At 41.0% G+C, this 12,273-nt stretch overlaps 1 protein-coding gene across 3 annotated transcripts in view; it reads left to right on the top strand.

The window, feature by feature from the left end:
• LOC130258349 (netrin-4-like) overlaps window positions 1-12,273 on the top strand; it is a 45,304-nt gene that overhangs the window by 11,913 nt on the left and 21,118 nt on the right. For all 3 annotated transcript variants that reach the window (XM_056501636.1, XM_056501637.1, XM_056501635.1), the window contains one exon: window positions 7,965-8,228. In XM_056501636.1, coding sequence (XP_056357611.1) covers window positions 7,965-8,228 — 264 coding nt within the window. The remainder of the gene's footprint in view (window positions 1-7,964; window positions 8,229-12,273) is intronic.

The raw sequence follows: 12,273 nt of genomic DNA, 5'->3' as shown, positions 1-12,273 counted from the left end.
TGAGAGATTAAGAGCACGTTTTTAATAAACTGGAATACCAGGAAATGAAAACAAATGTTCTCCTCCATTGAATATGATGTTTGCATGAAAGGAAGACATTAGCATGCAAAGTGGGGTGGAACAGTGACCTGCTCAAAACCACCAGGCCCAGAAGGAGACCCTTCCCCTACTGGGTCTAGCTAGAGGAAGGGAGCTCTGAATCAAAGGCTGGTTCATTTATGTGAGTGTCTGTGTGACAGATGACACCAATGAAGTGTGATATAATAAATCCATTACTGGAATCCACTGGGGGCTGGAAGAATTGTGTATGCCTGAATTAAGGAACTGGTTTCTATGGCAACATGTTAAGTGTGCCTTGCACAGGAGACCTGTTCATTCTCCGTTTTGTATCCTGTGGTGACCTCTTTAGGGACAGAAGTCCCCAGCAGTGCCTTTTGTCAAAGATGAGTGGACCCTCTTTGTAGCTAAAAGACATTTAATCACTCATCTGAGCACACTGCACTCGGTGAATGCCAGACTGTGATGGGTGCAGGTCTGTGTGCTCCAAAAGCCACCAGGCTGCTCAGAGAGAAGCCACAGTCAGCTGTGGAAGGTCCTTTCCTCTACACTGGCACTGAAGCCTCTGCTGCCTTTCTCCATCCACAGGGACTTCCTGAGCAATAGCTGTGGCAGAGGGGACCACTGGCACCCAAGCACCAAACCAGGCAGGGAAAGGCTCTGGGTGGGATCTGTGTGATCCTTTCCAAGGACCTGCATTTTCCACTGTCTTTTCTCAAGCTTCTCTTTCCCTCTATTCATACCAAACCTTTTGATAAACAAAGAAGTATTCCCTGTGCACACACCCCCACACCCCTCATTAAATGGCAGCATCAATAATTCAAGAGGTCACCACTGAGGCTTTAGTGGCTTCTTAGAGTTCTGATCTCATATGGCAGTGGGGTCACTGGAAAGAAACCTGCTCAGCACATCACAAGGTTGAATTCCCAATAGCTGAGATTCAAAGACATGGTCTTGCACTTCAGTGAATTATCCAACAGTCAACAGGACTGGCCTCTGAAAGTTGCATGATGCTCGGATTATTCCAACTTCCAGCTGGGTTGTTCCACCTTCCATCTGGAAAGGATTCCAGGAGGGATTAGTCACTGGTGTAGGTAAGTGCCTGATTGTTATGACTAGGGCTGTCTGTTCAGCATTTGGTTTAAGTTGAGCTGCAGGGCAGGTGGAAGGCAGGGGCAGGTTGAGAGGAAGCAGTTAGCACCAGCAGTGCAAACAACACTGCCAGGCTGTGCTTCCCTGCAGGAAGAATTAAGGGGCTCAAGGATTTGTCTCTGAAGGGAATTTGGACTGACTGAGACCAGTCCAGCAATCCCATCCCTGGCAAGAGAACTTGAGGAGGGCACCAAGTGTCCTACTCTGACCTGGTTTGTAATGAACCATTTCAGAAACATTTGGAACATTATAAATCAGCCAGAAGACACAGCAGTGGGGGATTTTTAGCATTGCTTCTGCATTTTCTGCATGTTCTGCATTTTCTGCACATACAAGGCAGCAGACATCAATGTTTTTTCTTCTCACCCTTTTTTATGAAACCTTAGTGGAGTTGCAGCCATTGCTTTTTTTCCCCCTAGGTTTCATATGTGAAAAAATTTGTTGCCTAAAATGCTATGAAACTTAGTAATTTATTGTAAATTTCAAACTCCAGGCATAAGAACACTTAAATATTTGCTCTACATCACTGTCACGGTGAGATTATACATTTAGCTAAGTCTGCTCATGTGTAAGATTTCAGCCAAGACCTGGAGATATAAATGGCTCCACTTACAAGAGAAGGATGCTCTCCCATGAGAACACAGCTTGGCTGGCATGGGTTGACACCGAAGGTGATGGGTTGTTTTAACTTTCCCTGACAATCCAGCAGTGAAACGAGTCCCTGCTCTCAGTCTGGGAACTGTCCCAGTCAGGCTGTTGCATCACAGAACTCCTTGTGCCACCCTTTGCCATTTCAGAGCAAGCACCATCCCTTGTAATGGAAAAGGACACTGCACTTTGTGGGAGCATGGAAATGTCCTCACATCCCCACATAAGGTGCTCCTGCATAGAAGGGAAGGAGTTTTGCCCATTCCCTCCATACAGACTGAAAGCTGAAGAGTTTTCTGTCAAATAATCTTGATTTTGTGTTCCAACTACATTACCTGTCTCATACAGGGTACTGCTTCTCCCTACAACCCTTGCCTTTCTACATGGATGTACCTCTGCAGATAACCTGAACCTACAGAATACAATTTGTTTGAGGAAGAGAAAAAGTCTGTATGGCTCTTAGATTTGCCTGACTTCAATTATGCCATAATCATATTGGCAGCCATGCCTAAATATTAATACTAAAATCCCACACAAACTGGATTACTGGAATAACCTCAAAGCAAACCAGACTGAAGGCACACAAATAATTTCTGATTTGGAGAATACTGAATGAATTTAGGATGCCACTGTCTTGGTGGTAGCTGAGTTTACCCAGATCTAAGAAATTTAAAAAATCAAAAGCACAATTATTTCCTTTACAAGCTACCATATTCCATACTTGTTTCTATGCTTTGTTCTCTGGAAGGACAGAAAAGCAGTGGATTTTACTAAAAAAACACCATTCCATGAGTTGTCAGAATAGACCTTACAATGGCTGGGAAAAGAGTTAGATTTTCTCTGTGCTCCAAACAGTAAATCAGAAAAAAAGATTATGTCTTAGTTAAGACTACTGTACCACAAGATAGAAGTCCATCAAATAAAACAGAGGATATATGCCACTGGGTAGGAAAAATTCTGAGACAGTTGTTTACTGTTCCTTTAAGAACAAAATCAACTCACATGAAAATCTCTTAATGAAAAGGATTTAGGAGTGATGAGAGTTTTTATTGCAGCTTCCTTCTGATGGACTCAGAATAAGCACACAGACATTTCTGACCTCATTAACCTGATTGTGTGCAACATGATGAACACAGCTTAAGGATGATTTGCAGTATCAAATTCTTGCTCTGCATAGGGATCTTCTATTGTAGGAGGCCATGCACTGGCACTGCCTCCATTTGTGATTCATATTCCTTGACCTTAGGCTAGGAATTTACAAGGGGAAACTTTGTTGTGCCCACATCTCTTCTGACTAATACTGGCTGGAAGATCAGGTTAAGAAAACAGAATTAGATGCATCAGGAATGGAGAAGCAAAACCTATGGCAAGAAATCAAAAATCTGAGACACTGTCTCTGAAATGAAGATGATCTCTTGATTGGTGATAAAACAATGTGAGGCTGTGCCAATTTGTGTACAGCAAAACCAGTCACCTAACAGTGGCTGCCTTTCAGCTCTGCATACTTACAGCATTTTCCAGACTTCCTTGCTCTTAGGAAGGTCAGGAGAGGACAGGGACCATCGTTTTGAGGTGCAGCTGATTGACTTTTGAAAATGAGAATGACAAATATGTGCTCAATAGCAGATATGCAGATAAGCATGAACATCCTACTCAGCATTCAGCTCCAGGGCCAGCCCCTGATCACGAGAGAAACTTGTGATGTATTTCCACAAAGGGTTAAATTACAGAGGTGCTGCACACCTTCAACTTCCACCCAGTTCAATGGGAAGGTTTCTAGGGTGTCCCTAGGCAGACTCAATCACCATCAGATTTCCTCCTGCAGCTGTGCCTATGCTACTTTTATGACAGCTGCACACTGATGTTTAGGGGAACAACTGGGAGATTTCAGAACAGTCCATTACAGCAAAAATAGAACAGAGCTTGCTACCAGATGGAGATTTCATTAGATGAGAAATAGCTTTACAGTGAAAATCATGGGAAGCTCTTTTCAAAACTTGCATCTTAATTAAAAGAAAGCACTTCTTTTTCATTATTCTCTCTTCATATCTTTTACATTAATGTAATGGAAAACTGAAAATTCACACAGTATCTCTGGGAAATGAAAAAATAATAATATTTCTGCCTTTCTGCAAAAGGCAGAAGTCAAATGTCTACCTGTATAGAAGGGATTTTCTCCATAGGCTTTTGAATTATCAGCCTTGTGAACTGAAATAAAAGGAACAAATAACACAGTGAAAAGGTGGAATGTCTCTTCCTGCAGCTCCTGACTCTAGGAGTTCACTAATGCTTAGATCCATATTTAATCTAATCTTTAATAAATTCATGGAACAACAGTTGAGATGGCCAAACTCTTATCTTTTGCCTGCAATTATTAAAATTGCATGTGTGAACATCCATCTCCAGGAATTCTCAGGGAATTTTCAAGATACAAATTTATTAATATTCCTCCCATTGCACAAAGTACTTGACTACAAATATCCCATTTTTATGGAAAGAAAACAGTACATAGAACGGAGTTCCTACTGAAACTAATCCAGAACAGCATGAGGCCCTCATAACTTGCTGAGCATTATAGTGAACAGTTGTGCTGGGGCTATGACCAAATAGTTACATTCCCCACTCTGTATTTTTATCAAAGTGATACCTTTTTCAAAGAAATAAAATTCTTTCCTAAGTCATATAAAATTGTCAACCTATATATACAGCCACCATCACTCTGTCTCTTAATTTATACATTCCTTAGGGAACTATAAATCCAAACACATTAATTTAAAACATAGTCACTAATAACACAGGAAATGTTTAGGGAGTTGATTTTGTTGGGCTATTTATTTATTTATTTATTTATTTATAGCTAAATTATGCTTTTATGAAAAATAATACCTGGCATGTAAGGTGAGCTCTTTTTAAAAAATTCCCAATCTAGAATTATTAGAATCAATACCTATAGTAGACTAAGGAGGAGAAATTACTGGTGCAGTAATCTTTTCCTTGTCAGTATGGCAGTCTTACCATTTTCTATTTTTATGCATATGTGAAATAAAACTTCTAAACTGATTTAATTAAGAAATAAAATGGCTACCTCTGTGCAAAATGTAGCTCACCTATATCTACTTCTATTGCCACAATATATCTGCTGATCAAAATCTCTTTGATTTTCACAAAGTTAAGGAAGATTAATTCCTTACTGGTGGTTGAATCCTAGAACATTTAAGTTCAGCTCCCAGAAGACCTCAGTAGTGTTATGTCACCCAAATCAGATCTTTAACACTTAACAAGACTTGCCTTGGGAGAAATAAGGACAAGCAAATCCAGTCTCACAGTGAGCTTATTCCAGACAGAAATGTGTCATGAATTAATCATACAAACAAACCCTTGTACCTCAGCTGGAATGGAATACTGTTTTTTCTTAAAAGGATGCCACAATACCTATGGGACTTGAAAGCTATTAATGTCTCTACTCACAAATGATGTTCAGTGTTCTAATGGGATATGGAAAATGCCAAAGCAACTCCTCTCAAGAGAGGCAAGGCCAGAAATGAAAATATTTGCAAAACAATAAAGCCACAGGAAACCAAACCTTTTTCTAATCTGTCAAGCAAAGAAACAAGAAAAAAACCAGCTTGGTGGGAGCAAGTGGCCCTTTGCTGAGAGAAGAGCCCCTGACAGCTGCTCCTTGCCTAAAGACCTCAGTGCTCTCAGAATGCCAATTGTGACATGGGGGGGGGATGGATAATTGACTGGAGACCCCAAAACATGAATCCATCTATTCAAACTTGTCATACCATGTAGAAAATAACTCCCTTAGTTCCCTTCTACTTAGCCTAAGTAGCAAGCCTGAGCCATGATTTTACAAGGGTAACAAGGCCCTTAGTCTATAAGGCTTTACCAATATGCAACAGTATGAGAAGGTCACTGGCAGCACCAGAGCAGATCTTGCAGAAACCAATTACCTTTCAGATGTCTATTTTATGGAATGAAGTGCCTCTAGCATTTTTGTTCTCAAGCCACTTATCTGGTGGGTATCCGCTGAGGATCCATCTGAAAGGAGATATTTTAACAAAACATGTATATTAGAGAAACCATAGACAAGTGTGGGAATAGATCTTACTAAAGCTAGTGATTAATAGACTGCTTTACCCTCGATTCCTCTGGTTTATGCCAATTTAAACAGTTTCACAGGGACTTTTATCCATTCTTTGAGATCTCTGAGCTTAGCAGGCTCTGCAGAACCATTCTATCCAGTTCCCTGCCTTGGTTTTAGTTTAGCTGACCATATGGGAAGGACATGTGTGTGTCTGTACACAACCAGGTGCTCAGGACTCTGAGAAGCCACTCCACCTCTGTGTGGTCCACAGGGGACTGGGAAAGACAGAGGGTTAATATAATGGTTTCCACTAAAAGATCAGACCATCCTGGATTAGGGCAACTGGACAGATTTGCAGATTTGTTCTTTGTCCTGTGAATCCATCAGTGAGGGGAATGCTGGGCACCTGGACAAAACAGAATGAACCATTTGCTTATGGTTCCATTGACCAGGGGAATGTAGACATAGGGGTGGAAATGCTTGGGCTGTTTTGTCATGGCTTCATTGGTCAGGGGAATGTGGGCACCTGCATTGCACAGCCTGGGCAATCTGCCCACAGCTCTATCAAACAAGGAGCTATGGGCATCTCTGATCTCCCCAAGCAAGGCTGTTTGCAGCTTTGTAAGTAGCTGACAATATAAGAGAAGATAATTAAAAGAAAAAAACAGAACAGAGTTAACCAAATAGAAAGCACTGTGGACAGGTGGGAGAACACCACTGCCCTTGCTGGGATTTGTGCAAAGCCTGCAGCTGATTCTGTTAATTATTTGTCTCCCCATGTGCCACCAGCATGCAACTGAACTATCTCCTAGGCTTGTACCTCAAGCTCTTTTGTGACTTCTGCAAGCAAGAAGGAGCAAAAGTATTTTACGTGCTATAAGTATTTAAACTGATCAATTCACTAGGAAGAATGAAAAGTAAAAGCTGAGAGAGAGAAAGAGGGAATCCCTACGGAAACAATGATTTCACTGTGCTAATACTAACAGAGTGAGTCAGACAGAGACTGTGACCACTTATAAAGCAGGGCCAAAGAATCCCAAGGGCAAATCCCTCTGCCACGATGGAAAATCTCAAGCAGAGGAGAAAACAACTGTCAAATTGGAGTTAGCACATCTAAGCCTGGAAGCAGTGTTAACAGTTTTCTATTTCACTGGCAAGAACTGTGGTGCAGCCCTCCATTATCAACCTCACCCAAAGGCAACAGAAACAAGCCCACCCCAAGAGACAGAGAAGGGTACAGTGCTAATGAGCTAAAATACACTGTTTAACACCAAAATTAGAACTGTGATGCTCAAAACCCAACTGTTGCTGCAACTATCAAACAGCAAAAATGCTGTGATGAAGGAACAACAACCTACAGATAGCCAGCAGGCACCAAGCACCTTGGGGCCTGTGAACTCACTGCTCTGTAGCTGCTCCTAAGCAATAAACCACCAGGCTTTGTGTGCAGACAGGGCTCTCTCAGTGCTCACTCACATTAAGCTAAGCTGTGTTTCCAGCATAGTTACAGTGACCCAGGAAAAGGTCTGATCACAGTTTCCACTTCTTCCACAGATGCCCTTAGGGCCTTTGTTTACCTGACTCTAGAACTCATGCTAAAGTCATGCTCCCAAAATGCTTCCAGAAATGGGGATGGCATTAACACTGCATTTATGCCAATAAACCTTGGATTTCTCTGAATGACAGTACTGTCACTTAGCTCAGAAACACAAGGAAGTAGACTTATCTTGTCCCTTGACATATTGGCTGAACTGCAAGAAGTGGCAGGGCTGGGTAACCCGAGGGAGTGATGCTTAAATGAAGGTGTTTCACATCTGAGATGGGATGAAAGCAGGGACAGGGTCACTTGCTGTGGCTTGGCCAGCTGGTGCTAACTCAGCTGTGATGCTCTGGGATCAGCCAAGCCCCACAACTGCTTATGCAGTCTCATTGCTTTTCCCTGAAGATCATCTTGGGATATTTGCTGTGCATGCAGAGTCCTGTTATCTGTTCTGGGATGTGAACTTTCTTCTTTCAGGTGATTTATCGTGCCCTAAGTCCAGCTAACAAGATCGAGGACCCTTACAGCCCTGAGGCTCAGGACCTCCTGAAGCTCACCAACCTCCGCCTGCTTTTGTTAAAAAGGCAGGAATGTCCATGCCATGGCTCAGCATCGGTAGAGAAACCCCAAAGATTTGCCCACTATGCTATTTATGACCTGATCATCCGGGGAAGCTGCTTTTGCAATGGGCATGCAGAGGAATGTGAGCTTGCCAACAGGACGGGAGTCATGGAGAACATGGTGAGTCCCAGACATTTACCATCTCACTAGATTTGCTACTTGCTTCTGCTGCCTCAGCCCTAAATGTATATTTTATGTGTGATCCTGTCCCAGCCTCCCTAAGCCTGTCCAAAAAAAGGGCAGCATGGTCAATCCACATTAGTGAAGCCTGCACCACTCTGGGAAAATATTTCCTATACTCCTTTCTACAGTTTCATGTATGATAACTGCTAAAAATTATGGAACTCTAAAACTCAAATAAATTGCTAAAAACTCTAGACCTCAAGATACCTATAAATTGAAAGGGGTCTTTTTAATTGGAACAGAGATTCAACCCCAAATATAATGAGTGAAATCTCCTATTTATGTGCCTGCAGAGAACTGAATTAATATCTTTGATGCAAAGTCTGCCCTGAGCAGAATTTCAGCATCAGATCTCAGATTTCCTGTTAGACATGATCAGTTCTGTCATACTTAGGGTTTTGGCCATCCTCTTTAGGTTTTCAACCTTCTGTTTTCTTGCTATTTTCACAACATAGACATCAATGTTCAGGATGTGAAAATATTCTCCACTCTCCCACTCTTTTATCCATGCATCTTAAAGTAAGTTAAAATTTGTTTTTTTAAAAAAAGCCAAAGTTTGCAGTAAAATTATTCTGTAGTGCTTGGAATGTCCCTTCCCTGTTCAGTCTTTTATCTGCATTTGGCTCTGGATGTGCACAAGAGGAGTTGTGTTTGAATTGAAACACAACTCATTGAAGACATTGAAATCCAGGGGAAATGGCTGATGGCACCTTTTTGATTTAGCTGCAAGGATTGTGTAGAGAACTGTAATAACAGCCATGGGGAAATTTAATCTAATCAAATATCCAGGTACATCTAGACACATACATCAGAGATGGAATTCAAGCCACTTTAAACTAGTCAACATCTCCCCTGGATCCAGAAGTCTCTGTCTCTGTATTGGGTTTTGAAAACCCAAATAACTCTTAAAATTCTAATCCCTGGTGCACTCTGACATAAAATACTCAAGAAAAACATCCTAAGCTAATTTCTGTCCATTTAGATACGTGGTGCACTTGACATTTTGGTCTGTGTTATTTTGGAATGTGTATTCATTGTCTTCCTCTCAACTTTCCTAGGTTCAGAGGTAGATGCTGTAAGATAATTAGGACTGTATGACTTTCAAATAATTTCTGAATCTGTTCCATCTGTGGTATAAATCCAAGATTCAGCTACACTATGTGATACTATCAGATTTAAATAATATAGACTCATTTAAATCATAACTGTGTGGAGAAAAGATGTTTAAAGAGTGGATCATCCTTACTGCAAACTGTTAAATAGACACACAGTGAAATCAAATAGATGAATAACACACTAAGTGAATGCAGCTGGTAGAAAAATAAACATTCTGCCCATCAGAAAAGGAAAACACAATATTGTGTATGTTACTGGCATAACCACTGTAAACTATGACTGGATATTTTTCCCACTGGTCACAAGGGAATAGAATCTTTTTGTGCCATCAATGACTTCACAGGGCAGAAGGTGAAATATTTTTAATGAAATGCACTTCAGGAGTGACTCATGTCCCAGGAGAGAGAGGGTGGATGCAGCACATGATTCACACAGATATTATCAGGTCTTTGTCTAAGCAAGGATTCAAACACAGCTGTGCAGAACTTCAGAAAAGCCTTCTGGAGTCTGAACCGTCTCTAGACTCCTGGAGGAGGCTGGAAAAGGCCCCAGGTGGGCTCACAAAAAGGTGTGATGGAGCACACCTAAACCACTCTCAGGGGAATGCTTGTTGGATGAGATTTTACTGACAAAGAACATGCAAACCTTCAGCAGTTGTTCCAGTTTTAACATCTTGAAAGCTCTTTTTAGTGCCTGCCTCAATAATCTCTGCTGCAAATTTAGGTGATTCCTCCTTGTCTCCTCTTCCCCAATGACCAAAGTGAGCAGTTGATTCTCCTTCTTCAGATAGATTGGAATGTTCTCTCTGTACCCTTCCCCAGGTTCTGTTTTTTGCACTAACCAGAGAAGTGTGAAACCTTAGGTGGTAAAAATTGAAAATTCTACTCCCAGATCACACAAGCCTGGAGTAAAGATGATCATGCTACTGTATTCATCTTTTCTGTGCTTTAGACAGTACAACTTCAGTCTTTCCCAAACACAAAAGAAAATCCACACCTGGAAGATCCAGGTCCCTGGATCCTTTTAGATTTTATCTAAAACTTGCCAATAATGATACTGTAATGGTGAGGGGAGAGTTCCCAGGGAGTTTATGGAAGTGTATAATTTTTTGGCTTGAAATTCAGTGATGTCCTTGCCTACATGCAGGAGGAAAAGGCTTTTGTTGTTGAGGGTTCAACACCAATTGTACAGTTCCTATCAGCCAACCTACACTGCTAAAAACCCTTGCCATTTTGCAATTTCTTGGCAGAGGAAAGGTGCTCTGCTTTCAGTCACATGGTAATGGTGACCCACATAAAACAGGGTGTGGAAAAGATGTTACAAACACTGCACATCCAGAAATAATCTGATTCAATCCACAGGCCACATCTAATATTTAAGGTACACATGGGCAGAACAAGCCCCAAGAGACACAGTTTTTAACGTGGTTGGAGTGGATGATGTCACATCATCCACAGATTGAAGGCAGAGCAGCTTTGATTCCTGGGCTGCTGTTAAGTAATTAAATAAAATGTTGCAAAAAAATAAAGATCTCCACAGAAAGTCTTAAATAATACGAGTTTCAGCCTCTTAATTGTTTATAGTCTTCCTATGATGTACAGATCTTCTGTGGTTGACAAAAACAAAAGCAATTTCATGTAGAATACAACTGTAATTGTTTGATATGGGATAGCCCAAAATCTGAGATCATTCTGCACTTGGCTCTTAGAAAATGCATTATTGTGTTCAGTTGCAAATTTGCTTTTCTTACTCTGACAGAAATCTCTTCCATTTGTAATACTCCTAACACTCCTAAACTGATAATACATGGAGGCTAAAAAGTGGAGAAAATTAAAGCAAATTTCTTGATACTTTTGAACCAATATTTTTCAACACCATTTTGCATGATCTATGGCTGTTAGATAATCTATCAATGATCAGTTTATTTGTGGATGTGTCACCTCAGTCATGGCAACCCATTCAGCTTCTGGTTTCTTCACTGAGGCTGCCAGTAAAAAATGCTGCTCTGTGAGAAGCAATGTCACAGATGCCACAATGTTATAGCAACAAATGGATACAAGAAAACTGCAGATTGTGAACCCAATGTCCAAATGGAGCATCATTCCTCATGCCTTAAAATCCTACATAGTTTCATGCAGATTTCTGGTCATAAGTTTGTGAAAATACAGCGAGATTCAAAAAAGGCCCATAGGATCCAAGGAAAATATTCTCTGACTTCTTCTTTTGGAGCAGAATAGTAATAGTTGCACTTTCTTTGGGGCTTTTTTTGTTGTTGTTGCTGCTGTTTTTTAAACAAGCCATGCAACCCCCTCAACACAATTTATCTAGATGACATTTCCTGTACAAACTACTGAGAATATCATGTTGGATAGGAGGAAAACTGAGAAATGAAGAGTGGAGCTGTAAATAGGCAAACATGTCTTGAGTTTGAGGTTTGTTGCTATTGACAGTAATGTTTTCTTGGTTTCTATTTAGCTGTCCTGAGATTGGAAAAATAAAATGAGACACAGAGATGTCATTCCTCACCTCACTTCAATAGCTTTATATGGTAGCTAATGGCAAAATTCTCCTTTCTGAATATCACAGCCTGCATTTTTCCAAACTCTTACAAAGAGTTTCTCAGTAATTTTTTTCCTAATGGGGGGCATTTATATGCTGTAATAAGTGAAACAACTGCCAGGATCTGAATGCATCTAGACTTGTTGTGTGGCTGGATGCAACAGCACACAACCTGTGCTGCAGGATGTACAAAGTTATGTGTGTCTCTACAGAGCTGTCAGGTTTAGGATCTGCTTCCATGGCCCATTTTAGCTGGGTCCAGAGGTGCTTCCAGAACAAAGTTTACAAAGCAGGAAGTGTAAATGGA

Source organism: Oenanthe melanoleuca, chromosome 12 (genome assembly GCF_029582105.1).
Source record: "Oenanthe melanoleuca isolate GR-GAL-2019-014 chromosome 12, OMel1.0, whole genome shotgun sequence".
NCBI classification, from domain to species: Eukaryota; Metazoa; Chordata; class Aves; order Passeriformes; family Muscicapidae; genus Oenanthe; species Oenanthe melanoleuca.
This window is presented reverse-complemented; position numbering and strand designations above follow the sequence as displayed.